This window comes from Kryptolebias marmoratus, linkage group LG18, assembly GCF_001649575.2.
Source record: "Kryptolebias marmoratus isolate JLee-2015 linkage group LG18, ASM164957v2, whole genome shotgun sequence".
In the NCBI taxonomy this organism is placed as follows: Eukaryota; Metazoa; Chordata; class Actinopteri; order Cyprinodontiformes; family Rivulidae; genus Kryptolebias; species Kryptolebias marmoratus.
The window spans coordinates 17,381,384-17,393,664 of record NC_051447.1 but is presented as its reverse complement, the minus strand read 5'-3'; the positions used below and the strand labels follow the sequence as shown (position 1 = coordinate 17,393,664).

Sequence of the window (12,281 nt, the reverse complement as noted above, 5' to 3'; positions counted from 1 at the left end):
ATGGCCCCGATGACAGCGGGGGGCCCATTCTGTTCTCCTTGGGTTTCCTACATTACAGGGAATCAGATCCTTATAATTCTCCCTCGGAAAAAAGGGATTACGTTGAGGAGAGAAGGGCCATTAGCTGGTTCCAAGCTGTAATGTTGGGAGGTCTGTGTGTGATTTGGACGGGGGGGCTCCTACAGCTAAAGATATTTCTGTCAGAAAGACGTCTGAGGAATTTAAATTAGTAGACCCAGGAAGTTGGCCTCAGTTAGCTGATTTTTGAGCAAAATTACATCGACATAGTCATTAAAAAGAAGAGGAATTTCCCATAATTGGACATTGCTGTAAGGAAAGTCAATATTATGTATTGTAAAATATCTGATCATTCTAATAACTCTAATGAGCTCCAGTTCTATCAGTAGGAGATATTAGGACGTGTTTTATCGATTTCTTTACTCGCTTGGCCCATGTTTTTCCATGTTTTGATTATAAACAGTAAAGGAAGCTACGGTCACTGACAGGAAACGTTTAGCACCGACATGAAGCGGTGGAAGTTAAAGGAAACTGCACGTGTTGGAAGGTCATGTGATTAGGATATCAGATCAAGTGGGTAATGGAGTTGGCGGTACTGGCACATTGTTGTTTGTGTCCAGGCCTTAGGGGATGCCAGATCCCACTGACACGGGACAAAAAGAGGTTTGGTGAGGAACGGAGTCATAACGTGGTTGTATCTTTTCCTGTGGCAAGTTGTCTGACAGTGTTTGGAACTGGTCCTTGAAATCCGGCAGATTGGCACTGGCACAAATATTAAGGGACCTGGCTGGCCACAGTAGGTCCTAAACATGACTCAGGCGGTCCTTAGACAATGGACGGGTGTTCCCTCGTTGGAAGACTGTATCAGGGTGTCGTCTCAGGATGGGTAAGACTTGTGGACCGCTGATCCATCAGAGGACCACTCCTGCCACAACAATGGCAGATTTGGCCCTCTCCTTTGGGTTCTGCCATACACACGGTGGTCGTTTGGGGTAATGCAGAACTGAGAGTCATCAATGAACATGTTACAATCCCACTCATCCAAGCTTCCTGGTTATGGCATCACATCAAAAGCAGCCATCTTTGTTCTGGTGGGACGGTGAACCCATAGTCTTTCTTATGTCTGTCGTTGAGACTTTGTGTGGATGATGTAAAGAGTCTAACACATGTGCCCTAAAGGCATACACAGATGTCATGGGATTATGTAGCACTTTTGGCACACAGTATAATAATCCTCTCTTGGTGCGATTGGTTTTAGAAAAAAATCTTTACAGTTCATGTGGGTGTCCTCATCGTTTTTAACTTAGAGCCATTGTGACATCTGTACGCCACTCATGCTTAGTAATTGCACAATATGGCCTCCAGGCCTCATGGAAAGCCACAATATAATCTCTAACAAGCTCTGTCAAGTACTAGTATTGGTGACTAATGAGCCATGAGCTGTACTTGGTGACCTTTACTTACTGTTTGGATTGACTGTTGAGTGCTCCATCATAACGCTATCGATCCTCTCGTGATGCCAGTAATGGACATGTCAGCTCTTTGCAGAAGGATTTCACCTTGGATAGGCATCCATCGCTGCCTCTCCAAGTGTACCAAATTAAATCCAAAACAGATCAACTCCTTCTGAGTTGTTTAACTTTCTTTGTCAGTGGGTAGAAGTGGGAAATGTTGAGCAAAGCTAGTTGAAGCAGAGTGGGTACCGGTTAAATGAAAACGGCACAGAAATGGTTTTAAGAATGTAGCTCATTTGTTGAAAAACTAAACTAGAAACGATTTAATTAATCAGCGGTTCAATGTTTCAGTAAGAATTTAGCCCGGCTCGGACTTGATGGAGACATGTTGGTGTATTTTGCTTTAGATGAACAGAGGCCTCACCTCAGCTGTTTAAACTGGAGACTCCGTTGAAGAAGCCTCAGACATTTTTTTTTGTGGCTAAATGAGCTTGACTTGCAATCAAAGGCATCTTATTAAAACAAATAAATTCCAACGGATTGCATGACGTCTGTATTTCAGTCAACTGTGGCCAGCACGCTTCAGAGGACAACTAAAATGCGGATAATCTGATGAGATGACGTGTTGCCATGGCGATTTATCGTCCACATTGCATTGCATGTCAGCGAAGATGGACAGATCTTACATACAGATGACACGGTGTTGTTTTACACCGAGCAGACATGGCAGCGCTGCTAAAGGCTCGGTTTTCAAAACTTTATTTTTTCCTTTTGTAGGTGAGCATTGTGAGCTGAATGCATCCTCGGGCCAGTGTGTACCTGGTGTGTGTAAGAACGGCGGGGAATGTGTCAACCGGCCCGCGGGGGGATTCACGTGCCAGTGTCCGAAGGAGTACGAGACGCCCTACTGTGAGATGACCACCCGCAGCTTCCCTGGACAATCTTTTATTACCTTCAGGGGCCTGCGGCAGAGGTTTCACTTCACCGTCTCCTTCACGTAAGCAGTTTTTCCATCTTCCCTTCATATTATAAAGTAAAAATGACCAATATGAAGCCAATCCTGCTTTTGATTTTGTAAAATTTACACCAAATACAAGGGTTAATGTAGTTTAGATGAAGCAAAACCCACTTGAAACCATTATTTGTATTATAAATAACTTTTTCTGATATTTTGTGACTTTTCAAGCAGATTTTACCAATAGTTACTAAAAGTAAAATAAAACAAAGCTTAATTTGCTGTGCAGTACTACAAAATATACCGGTTATAACGAGTATTTTATAATGCGACTGTTCTCTTGGATCTCTCATCAATCAGACATTCCTGTCTTGAGAATCTTGGCCCAGTGAAGGTTTTTTTTTGTTTGTCTGTTTTAACTTTTCTCATTTGACTGAGATGAAAGTCCCTTTAGTTCAACAGGATCTGCACCATTATTTCCTAAACGTTTCAGCTTCTAACCCACAAAATAACAGCGGCAGAGGTTTGTAGCCCCAAATATTACTGGTCTAAGTATGCAAACTTTGCTAATAACGCTATTGAACAAGGACCTAATGACAATCCTAACAGATAGAATACTTTTAAAAATAATTTATGATTGGTTTTTTTGTCATTAATTATGGCACAAAGTATGCAATCACCAATCTTTTTACATTTAGAAAGAAGTGCCCTGTTGTGAGCATTATTGGGTTCACAAGACATCTAAACACCATCTAAATGGTCCATAGATGTCTAGGCTGATATTGGGCTAAATTTGATCTAATGTACATGTCAAATAAATGTCTATATTTAGCAGATTGTCATGAATGAATCAACAAATTTAAATTTAAATAAACAGATTCTTAAGCACTTTTTTATTTACTAAATAAAGCCACAAACGTTTTGGTTCTGCCTTGATATAAGACATTTTACGATCTCACATGAAGTTCATGTTGCAGTTTCTAATCCATGAATTATTGTATTTTTTTTATAACAAATATAGATTCAACTTTATTTTTTTTTGTCCCAGATATATCAACTCCTAGCTGAAGGTACTGATTGTGTGTATGTGTGTGTTTTAACTCTTTTAAACTTTTAAACTCCAGAGAGACCTAAACTTTCCACTGATTACAGAGCAGAAAACTAGCTTAAGCTAATTCTGGTGCAATGCATCTTTTGTTAAGGTGGTTTTTTTGGCACATTGTCCTTGTTTTAAATAAATAAATAAACTGAAACTGAACTAAATGACACTGATATTACGGCAACACAAACCTTGGTGGAAATAAAAGACATTTAGGCCACAAACGGGCTCTGAAATCACAGTTTGTGCTCTCTGACTTCTTTTTGCAGAACTTACAGACTTGGTTTGTGTGTCTACAATAGTTTTAGTTTATGCGTGTTATAAATGGCATGACAGGAGTTAAAATTTTAAATGTGGTCTAAATTTAGCTGGAGATATAGGAACCTAAATTACGCTTTGTGTCCTGACAGTGAGCACAGCTTGTTAAAAGTAGTAAGTATCCGACTGACTGTAACATGTCTGCTTAGCTTCCTTTAATTTATTTTCCAACTTAGTTGAAACAGAAACAGAAACTCTTGCAAAAATGACTCAAAGATGGTCTCTGTAGCTACACAGACTGACACGACTCGGATTAAAAGTTTACATGAGCTGATTATGTTAATATGGCAGCTTAAAATGGCTACAGAAAAGGAGTTTCTGTAAGATTCTGTTTTTTAAAACTATGAATTCAGCTGTGACAAGCGGACTCTTTGAAACGAGCCGAGCATAGTCAGCTAAAGTGCGTCAGCTGGGGTGTGTCGAGAAGTGTACACTCTTTGGCTCCGTGTCTCCGCTCCCTCCTCTGAAGACGCATTTATAGGAGCTGAGGAGGCGGCGCGGCAGCGTGTACGAGCTTTTTAACTTGACGAGGTTCGTTTCTCCCACACTTAGATAAAACTGAAACTGCTGCAGGGAGGAAACAACCCAGCTCGGCAAGTTTTAACCGGCACACGGCGCACATTAAGGAGAGAGGGAAAAAAAAAACAAACTTTAACGACTTGTTTTGTTATTAGTAATATTTAAGGTGGGGTTGATTGTTGGAGTTCATCGACAGCATGAGAGTAAGAGGGGTTTACAGCGCAGTGAAAACAGGAAAGGCTGTGTGATGTTTTCCTTATCAGTGTTTGGCTGCAGCCATCCTGACTTCCTGCCCTCCTCGCCCCGCTGGCATCTGCCGGCTGACTCCTCTGCCCTCACCTCAGTCTCCAAACACGAGGACGCACTGAACTCTGTGTCCACCTCGTACGCACATCAACGCTTAGATGCTCGTGAATCTCGTCAGATATGGAAACCATTTACTCCTGGCGAGGGACTTTTCCTCAGGAGCTTTAACGTAAAACATCTGTAAGGTCTTCAACCTTTCCGTTCTGGTCTGTTCGAGTTGGAGATTCGGTCTGAAATGTGACAGGAAACGTGAGCTTTAAGCTGTTTTAGTAACACCAATCTGAATGTTCTTTAATTTTTGTTTTAAGGGTGACTCCGTTTCCAATAAACCAACATTCGTGTCTCTCCGTAGGTTCGCCACAAGAGAAAGAAACGCCCTGCTCCTCTACAACGGCAGGTTCAACGAGAAACATGACTTCATCGCCCTGGAGATCATAGACGAACAGATTCAGCTGACTTTCTCTGGAGGTCAGGCTTCCCAACGTGCACTCACATGACCGATGATTATGTGTTGTTATCCCCTATTTAAATGAAACTCATTAACTTAGGCGTGAATGCATTTTATCTGAGGTGACTTTGACAATGAGATGGATAAATCATTCTTATCAGCATGTGGTTTCTTTTGATTTCGAGTGAGCGAGCCCAAAGTCAACAAATGGAGACCTACCTTCCCGGCATGCGCCTACCACAAACAGAAAAGCTGGAGCTGCCATTCACACGCATCCAAGTGCAGTCCCACATACGCCCAGAGTCATTGTCAATATCAGTAACTGTTGAACTGCAGATCAAACACATTCTTTGTGCTTGTAACTGTTGTTTTCACACTCGGGTCACTTTCCCATGGCACCGCGCGGCGGAGGAATCCAGTCTAATATGATTACGTTGGGTGAAGCCGGTCTTGGGAGAGACGCCAAGTCCTCGTGCCCTACTTCAAACCCGTGCAATACAAGTCGCATGAATCATCGAAAGCAGCGCTCGGAGTTGGGCTTCACGCTGAACGAGAGAAATGTAAAGAAACGACTTCGGTTTATGTGGAGCAAAGCGGGATCGATCTTCCATCGTGTTTGCTAGTTTTCAGCACTTTAGTTTGTTTGTTCAAGTCGTTCCCTCCCTTGACAAACAGAGTAAACCCTCAGTAAACCTGGTGCTTTTTTTTGCTCTACAATTTTCAAACTTAAAGCCATTGATTTCAGAGACTGATGTTAGCTTTGGCAACAGTTGATTGATGATCATTGAGTCTTTTTCAAGATCATTCGTCTTCAACCTGTGAAGTAATGGACTTCCTCTTATTTGCTTACGTCAAACCCTATGAAGTAACAATGAACGCAGACTTTGTTTGAAAAGTTTAATTGACAGGAATATATTTTTCGCCAAAATGGAACATGCTTCTGTTCACGTAGCTGAAACTGAACCGGCTTTTCACCCAGAAATGAATTCCTCATTGGTTGTTGACTCGTGGGATAATCCTCATTTCGCTTTCCCGAATATTACCAGTACCAGAATCTCCTTCAACAAAGTAACAGAAGTAGGTTTTAGCTTCGGACAGAGCTTTTTGCTTCAAAATGTTGCTCGTATTTAAATTATTTCGGTGTCAGCTGTTTAACTTGGGGCTCTGCAGTTTTATACTGCAGGCCAGTAGGTGGCGATGATGTGCTGTTTAGTCAAAAGACAAGGAGAAGAAAAGAACAAAGAATAAAGTGATTTCTCAGCAGGACTAAACTATTCAACTTCAGATCATAGCTGCTTCCTTCCATGCTGTTTTCCCCACATAACAGGCATCCTTGTAGCTTTTCGTTCCTCTGCTCGTAGTTTAACTCGTAGACTTTTTTGTCTCTTGCACGTTTGAGCAGGAGTGATAGTGTCGCTGTCGTCACGCATTGTCCTGCACGTGGGTTGGGACACGTAATAAAGTAAAGTGTTTGTGAAGGTTTATAATGTGCACGTTTGCAACCTTTGCGGGACTGTTCTTGCCACCATAATGATCGAGATATCTTTCCATCGACACTATTTCTGCATCTTGCATACTGTAAACATCAGCTGTGCGAATGTTTGATTTATTTGAATTAGGGATGGGCATTTAAAGCAACAACACGGGTCAGAATTGTCTGCCATAAAGCGGAGCTCACCCATGACCGCAGTGTCCACTTTCTAATCTTTTTTAAATAAACAACAGTGGCAGAAACAGACACTGATGTTCTAAGTTGTTGGGGGGTTTTTTAATGATGGGGGCCAGGCGTTGCTGAAAAAAGCCTTTCAATTCGAAATTCACCATTAGGAAACAACTTGGTGTGTCTTTACCTTGTTAAAAAGTGGCTGTGACGATCAGATAAGTTCTTCAGATTTGCTCATTTTAATAAGGAATGATCAGGAATCGTGACATCTCTTTACTTGAGTTTGTTGTATTCTTCAAGTTGGACAGAAAGTGATGATATATTAAAATGATGCTATGAATCGATTAACCACCAACTGCTTGTTTAATTTCTCACTTCTGTATTTCTGCTCTTCCACAACCGTTCCCTTATCTCTCTTCCCTCTCCCTTTCATTCTTCCTCTTGTTTTACCCGTCCTCCAGGTGAGACGAAGACCACGGTGTCTCCCTACGTCTCGGGTGGAGTCAGTGACGGCCAGTGGCACTCCGTCCAGCTCCATTACTACAACAAGGTAAGGAACACGATCGGCCGGCCTGCTCCTCCTCCTCTCCTTTCAGTTCGAAAAGAAGCAGGCTAATCACAGCGTCCTAACTTGTATTAAAGAATTTTATAATTTTTTTAAATGTGCACAGTCATGCATGTTGCAGAAGGATCTTGTTGTAATTAGCCAGTGTTGACGGGTCAAGGAGTTGGGCTGTGGGAGTCAAGTGTTTTGAAATGTGGTTCTCTTTGAAGGCAGTTGACCTTGACTGCTGAGAGCTCCCTCTCCACAGTTCAGGTTTGATTTGGGTCTCCTACGCCGAATGTCAGCACGGCTTTTACTAATCGAATCAGCTCGGAGCCGATCGTCTTCATGCACAGCCAGCGGATCGTTATTCCGTACAAGGATGGTGGTCCTCGAGGGCCACTATCCTGCAGGTTTTCCTTGTTTCCCTGCTCCAACACCTGATTCAGAGGTTAAATCACCTCTTCATGTTCTGCAGCAGTTTGTTAATCACCCATTGATTCAGATCAGGTGTGTTGGAGCAGAGGAACAAGTAAAACATGCAGGATGGTCGCCCAAAGAGGACCAGGATTGGAGACCACTGGTCTAAAGTCAATTTTCAGGTTGTTCCTACAACGATCTCGTTCCCTCTTCATCAGAAAATGTGTGACAGCAGCTGTGACTGGTAAAGGATTCTTCAGTTTCTACTGGTGAAAGTGTCTGTTAGCGAATCAGTGGATGCACGTCTACAACTGATTACCTATTGGAGTCATTCTGATACAAGATGGCTACCATAGCTGACTTAGAAAACACAAAAATGGCCATAAGTCAGTCATTTCTGTCTTTATTTAGCTATAACCTGCTGTAACCTAAAAACTATTGGAGAGAAAGTCTGTTAGCGAAGCATCTCCTGAACTACTTAACTTATGGCCTCTTCAGAGTTTCTCCAGGAACTTTTCTCGTTTAGGCTTCCGCTGATGGTTTTGTTTGTTTTAACAAACTTCCACAGCCTGCAGTCGACATGCTTTTATCATTTAAACTGACAGGAAATTAGAAGTTTTCCTCTGAGGATGCAAACGCCTTTGGATGATTTCAAGTTTCACAGCTGTACGTTTGTCAGATAAATGCTTATATACTTCTTGTGTCTACAGAGAGAGAAAAGGCAATTTAATAATGACATCATCATGGCTTTTAAGAGAAATATCTTTAATTCAAACTGTATAAATGTTTATTTCAGCTGCGTTTTAGCTTCACCAGCATACAAAACACCACATTTGAGCTGAATTTCAACCTTTTGAAGCTGATTTGCAGACATGTGCTTTTTTCGCCTTTTTAAGAAAATCTCCATTTCTTCCTGTTTCCTGTCTCTTCCTTCATATACGGCTCTGAAAGCTGCCGTTACTCTGTTTTGCAGCTCGTTAAAGGCAGTACTCGTGTTCTTGGTCTGACACCTGCCTACAATGGACACCGTCTCGTGTTTCACACGTCGTTGGCCTCTTTCGTGTGTCTTTCGGCCGCTCTGTTTCTTTTGACAGAAAAGTATTCAGTGAAGGTGATGAATCGGGCCGCTGTGTTTTACCATGTTCGCTGCAGGCTCACATCTGTATCTATTGTTGACGCTGGAGAGTTAAAAGCTAAAACCTGCGTTTCTCTGAGAAATCTCCTCGTTTTATTTGTCTGTTTGCCTGTCGCAGTTTGTAAGAACATCACCCTGGAAACAAGAGATTAATCCCTTCATCTAAAAGAGATTTTCTGTTTCGTTCCTGTTCTGCGTGGTTTGCTCCTGCTGTTTATTGACTTTGCTGATCCTCTCTGCTGCTCTGGCACACACACACACATGCGTTACGCCGGCATTGTGAGCGTATTTGGCGTTATTAGCTGGGTGCGTTCCACCAAGTCAGTCCTAATGTGGACCAGTGATTTGTAGACCTGGTGCCAAATTCCGTTAAATCAGCCCGAGGCCGGCTGTAGCGCTGACATGGGGTCAGTTTTCTGTCCCTGATGAATGATCAGAAGTCATAATTGACTTCTCGTGCATCGGTACCTGGAGGGATTAGCGAAACTGTATCTGGCAGAAAGCAACAAAGTAGATCAGGTGCGCTGACATGTCAGCGGATGTCATACATGTTTGTCAACCATGAAAGGGGACTCGGTTGTAGCTTCGCTCACGCAGGAATTTGTCTGGAGGCAGCAGAGCTTCCATAGCCCAGAAGGACCAATAGATCAGAGCGCAGTGATGCTGGTATGAGGTTCTTCAGATTCATGACACGCGAACACAAAGGCAGCATTCCTGCTCTGTTCGTATCCCACCGAGTTGAGAAGCCCTCGTTTAAACCCGAACATCTCCGTCTACGATTAAACCGCATTTGTTTCTTATAACTTCATCCGAAACAGACATCCGAAGATTTGTAAAACACGCAATCCAAGTCTGTAAATCGTGCCAAAAATAAAAATTGCAGAAAGGCACGAACTGAAACTGAAACGCAGCTCAAAAAGGTTAACTAATATTACGATTAAAACATGTCCAAAAAAAGAAAAAGGTTATATATAGTGCTAATATTTTATTAAAATCTGTTTATAGCATATGCAAATACACTACGAGAGGCCCAACAGCAGCAGAAATATTTGTTTATTTGATTTGTTTTATTGAAAATATACCATTTATAACTTATTTGACTTTATTTAAATAACTGCAAAACATTACCTTTTATGCGGTGCTAACCAACTTAATGAATTTTAATTTGCAAACACAGTGTTCTGTTTTTTTCTTTGGTCTAAATACACAAAAGGAAAAAAAAAAAACTAAAAGATTTAGATATTTTTATTATCTTTATTATCACAGCTGGGGGCGTCTGTGACCTTCTTCGTATGACAGTTTGGAGCTGAACATTTAAACTTTTGGTGTAGCCTGGATCCCATTTATCTGGTTTAACTTTACCCCAAGTTGATCATCTCACATGAGGCCCCGTTAGAGCCGAACAGTCCTAACGACACACACACACACACACACACACACACACACACACACACACACTTGCATACTCAGTCGGTGATTTATTGCGTCGGATTATTAGATAGCCGTCACCGTGAAGGGTTTTATGGCCACACGCCCCCATTTTAAGGCCGCAACCGCTTTCTCCATAAGTATCTGGGAGCCTCTGTTAAAATCCAGAGGTCAAAGGTCGTGGCGAAGTTGCCGTGACAACCAGCAAAGCTTTCCCATCGTTCTGCATGTGAAATTGAGTCCAGAGAGATGGCGCACAATAGAATCAAGGAAGAAAGAAGGGAGGCATTTTTCAAATTCCTCGCCGTAACGTCTCAAGGATGGTTAACCGTGTCTGCAAAGCAAATCTAAACAGGAAACAGACACGCGAACGCAGATAAAAACCTGCAGAGGAAGAAATCCTCGGAGCCGGCAGGAGGGTTTCATCTCCATCTCCGCCGCAGGAAGTGACGGCTCTCGCTCCAGGAAATGATGCAACTCAGCAGGACACTGAGCAGGATGTTAGTTGTGTGCACCTGCACGGACCGTAGCTATAATCTGAACAGGATAAAAAAATAAAGTAAATAAAAACAAACTCCGGTTTCTCATAATATCTGCAGGACGTAGTAGAAGTAGATTTTTTAGCAGCGTGGGAAGCTGATGATTCTGAGAGCTGGTTTCTTGTTTTCCACAGCAGCATATTTGTGCAGACAGACTTTCTCACAGCAGGAACAGATCTGTTTATATTTAATTTGAGGAGGGGTTTGATAAGATAATGAACAGAATATTATTTACAGAAAAGCAGGATGAAGGCAACTCGCTCAGCACAACCTTACTGTCGCAAATTAATCAAGAGAGGTTTACTTTACGCCAGTCTCTGCTAATATCTTAGTAAATTAAACCTATTAAAGCTCATTTTAGGGTAGTTTATTTAATGTTTCATGTTAAAAAGGAGATTTGGGCAACTACAAACCTTTTTAAAATATTCATTTAAAGACTTCAAAGCCATCATCCCTTTTAAAATTTTATTTCTCTGGTTTTTGCTTCTGCTGTTCTTCGTTCTATCATCAGAACATGAGTGCAGATTGTCTCACAGCTTGGTGTGACGTTCCACCTCTGCAGAAACTGTAACTCGGCTGCTCGGCTGTCCCTAAAATCCTGCCAGTCGAAGACGAGCAGGTGGTGTTGTAACATCTGTACTTCTGTCAGGAAACGCTGACTTGTTGTCTTGATGAGGTCCTGCTGCCTGAAACGGTCTGAGATCCTTAAAACCCAAAGATTTTCTGTTGACTTGTCTTTGTTCAAATGGTCTAGCATTAATTGTTTATATCCTGTCTTTTAATTTAAACTTAACAAATACTGTTTAAGGGAAACTTTAGATGTTTTGAAGCAGTAGTTTGCTCTTTAAATGACCTCCGTTTGGAGGAGTCTTAAAACGACTCATAGCGCCTCATGCAGATTTAAAAACCTTTTGCAGGACGTGGTTATTCCTGCAGAAAAATGATAATATTCCTGCTGCAAGTGCCCCAAATTGCTCCAGAAATGCTATAGCTAGCTGCTGCTACTGCAAAGAACCACAGAAGTCGATGGAAATCAGCATGTAACGTGAAAGTGATGGCATTGTAAGGATTTATAAAATGACATTTGCACCAACCACTGAGATGTTTGCCGTTAGAGTCGTTTTAAGATGGCAGCAAATCACTTGGACTCACTCGGACAAGCCATTAGCTCATCACTCTGGTCAGAATAGCCCCAAACCTTTGGTCTTTTTTACGTTTTTCTAATCGTTATATTCAGGGGTGGAAATTAGCACCCGCCACCCGCCAAATGCGGGTAAATATTTGAAGTGGCGGGTGAATTTGATCAACAAACACGCCACTGTGGCGGGTTGGCAATTTGAACAGAAAAGGTGTTATTTGTCCTCCTGACATATAGGGGGCAGTAATGTGCTCGAGTTGCTGCTGTTACGTTGAGCCGCGTTCCCCTATCAGATAC

At 42.0% G+C, this 12,281-nt stretch overlaps 1 protein-coding gene across 3 annotated transcripts in view; it reads left to right on the top strand.

Annotated features, from left to right (window-relative positions):
• Positions 1-12,281, top strand: part of celsr1a (cadherin EGF LAG seven-pass G-type receptor 1a) — a 91,724-nt gene that overhangs the window by 38,942 nt on the left and 40,501 nt on the right. For all 3 annotated transcript variants that reach the window (XM_017429902.3, XM_017429900.3, XM_017429901.3), the window contains exons 4-6: positions 2,250-2,469; positions 5,022-5,137; positions 7,242-7,330. In XM_017429902.3, coding sequence (XP_017285391.1) covers positions 2,250-2,469; positions 5,022-5,137; positions 7,242-7,330 — 425 coding nt within the window. The remainder of the gene's footprint in view (positions 1-2,249; positions 2,470-5,021; positions 5,138-7,241; positions 7,331-12,281) is intronic.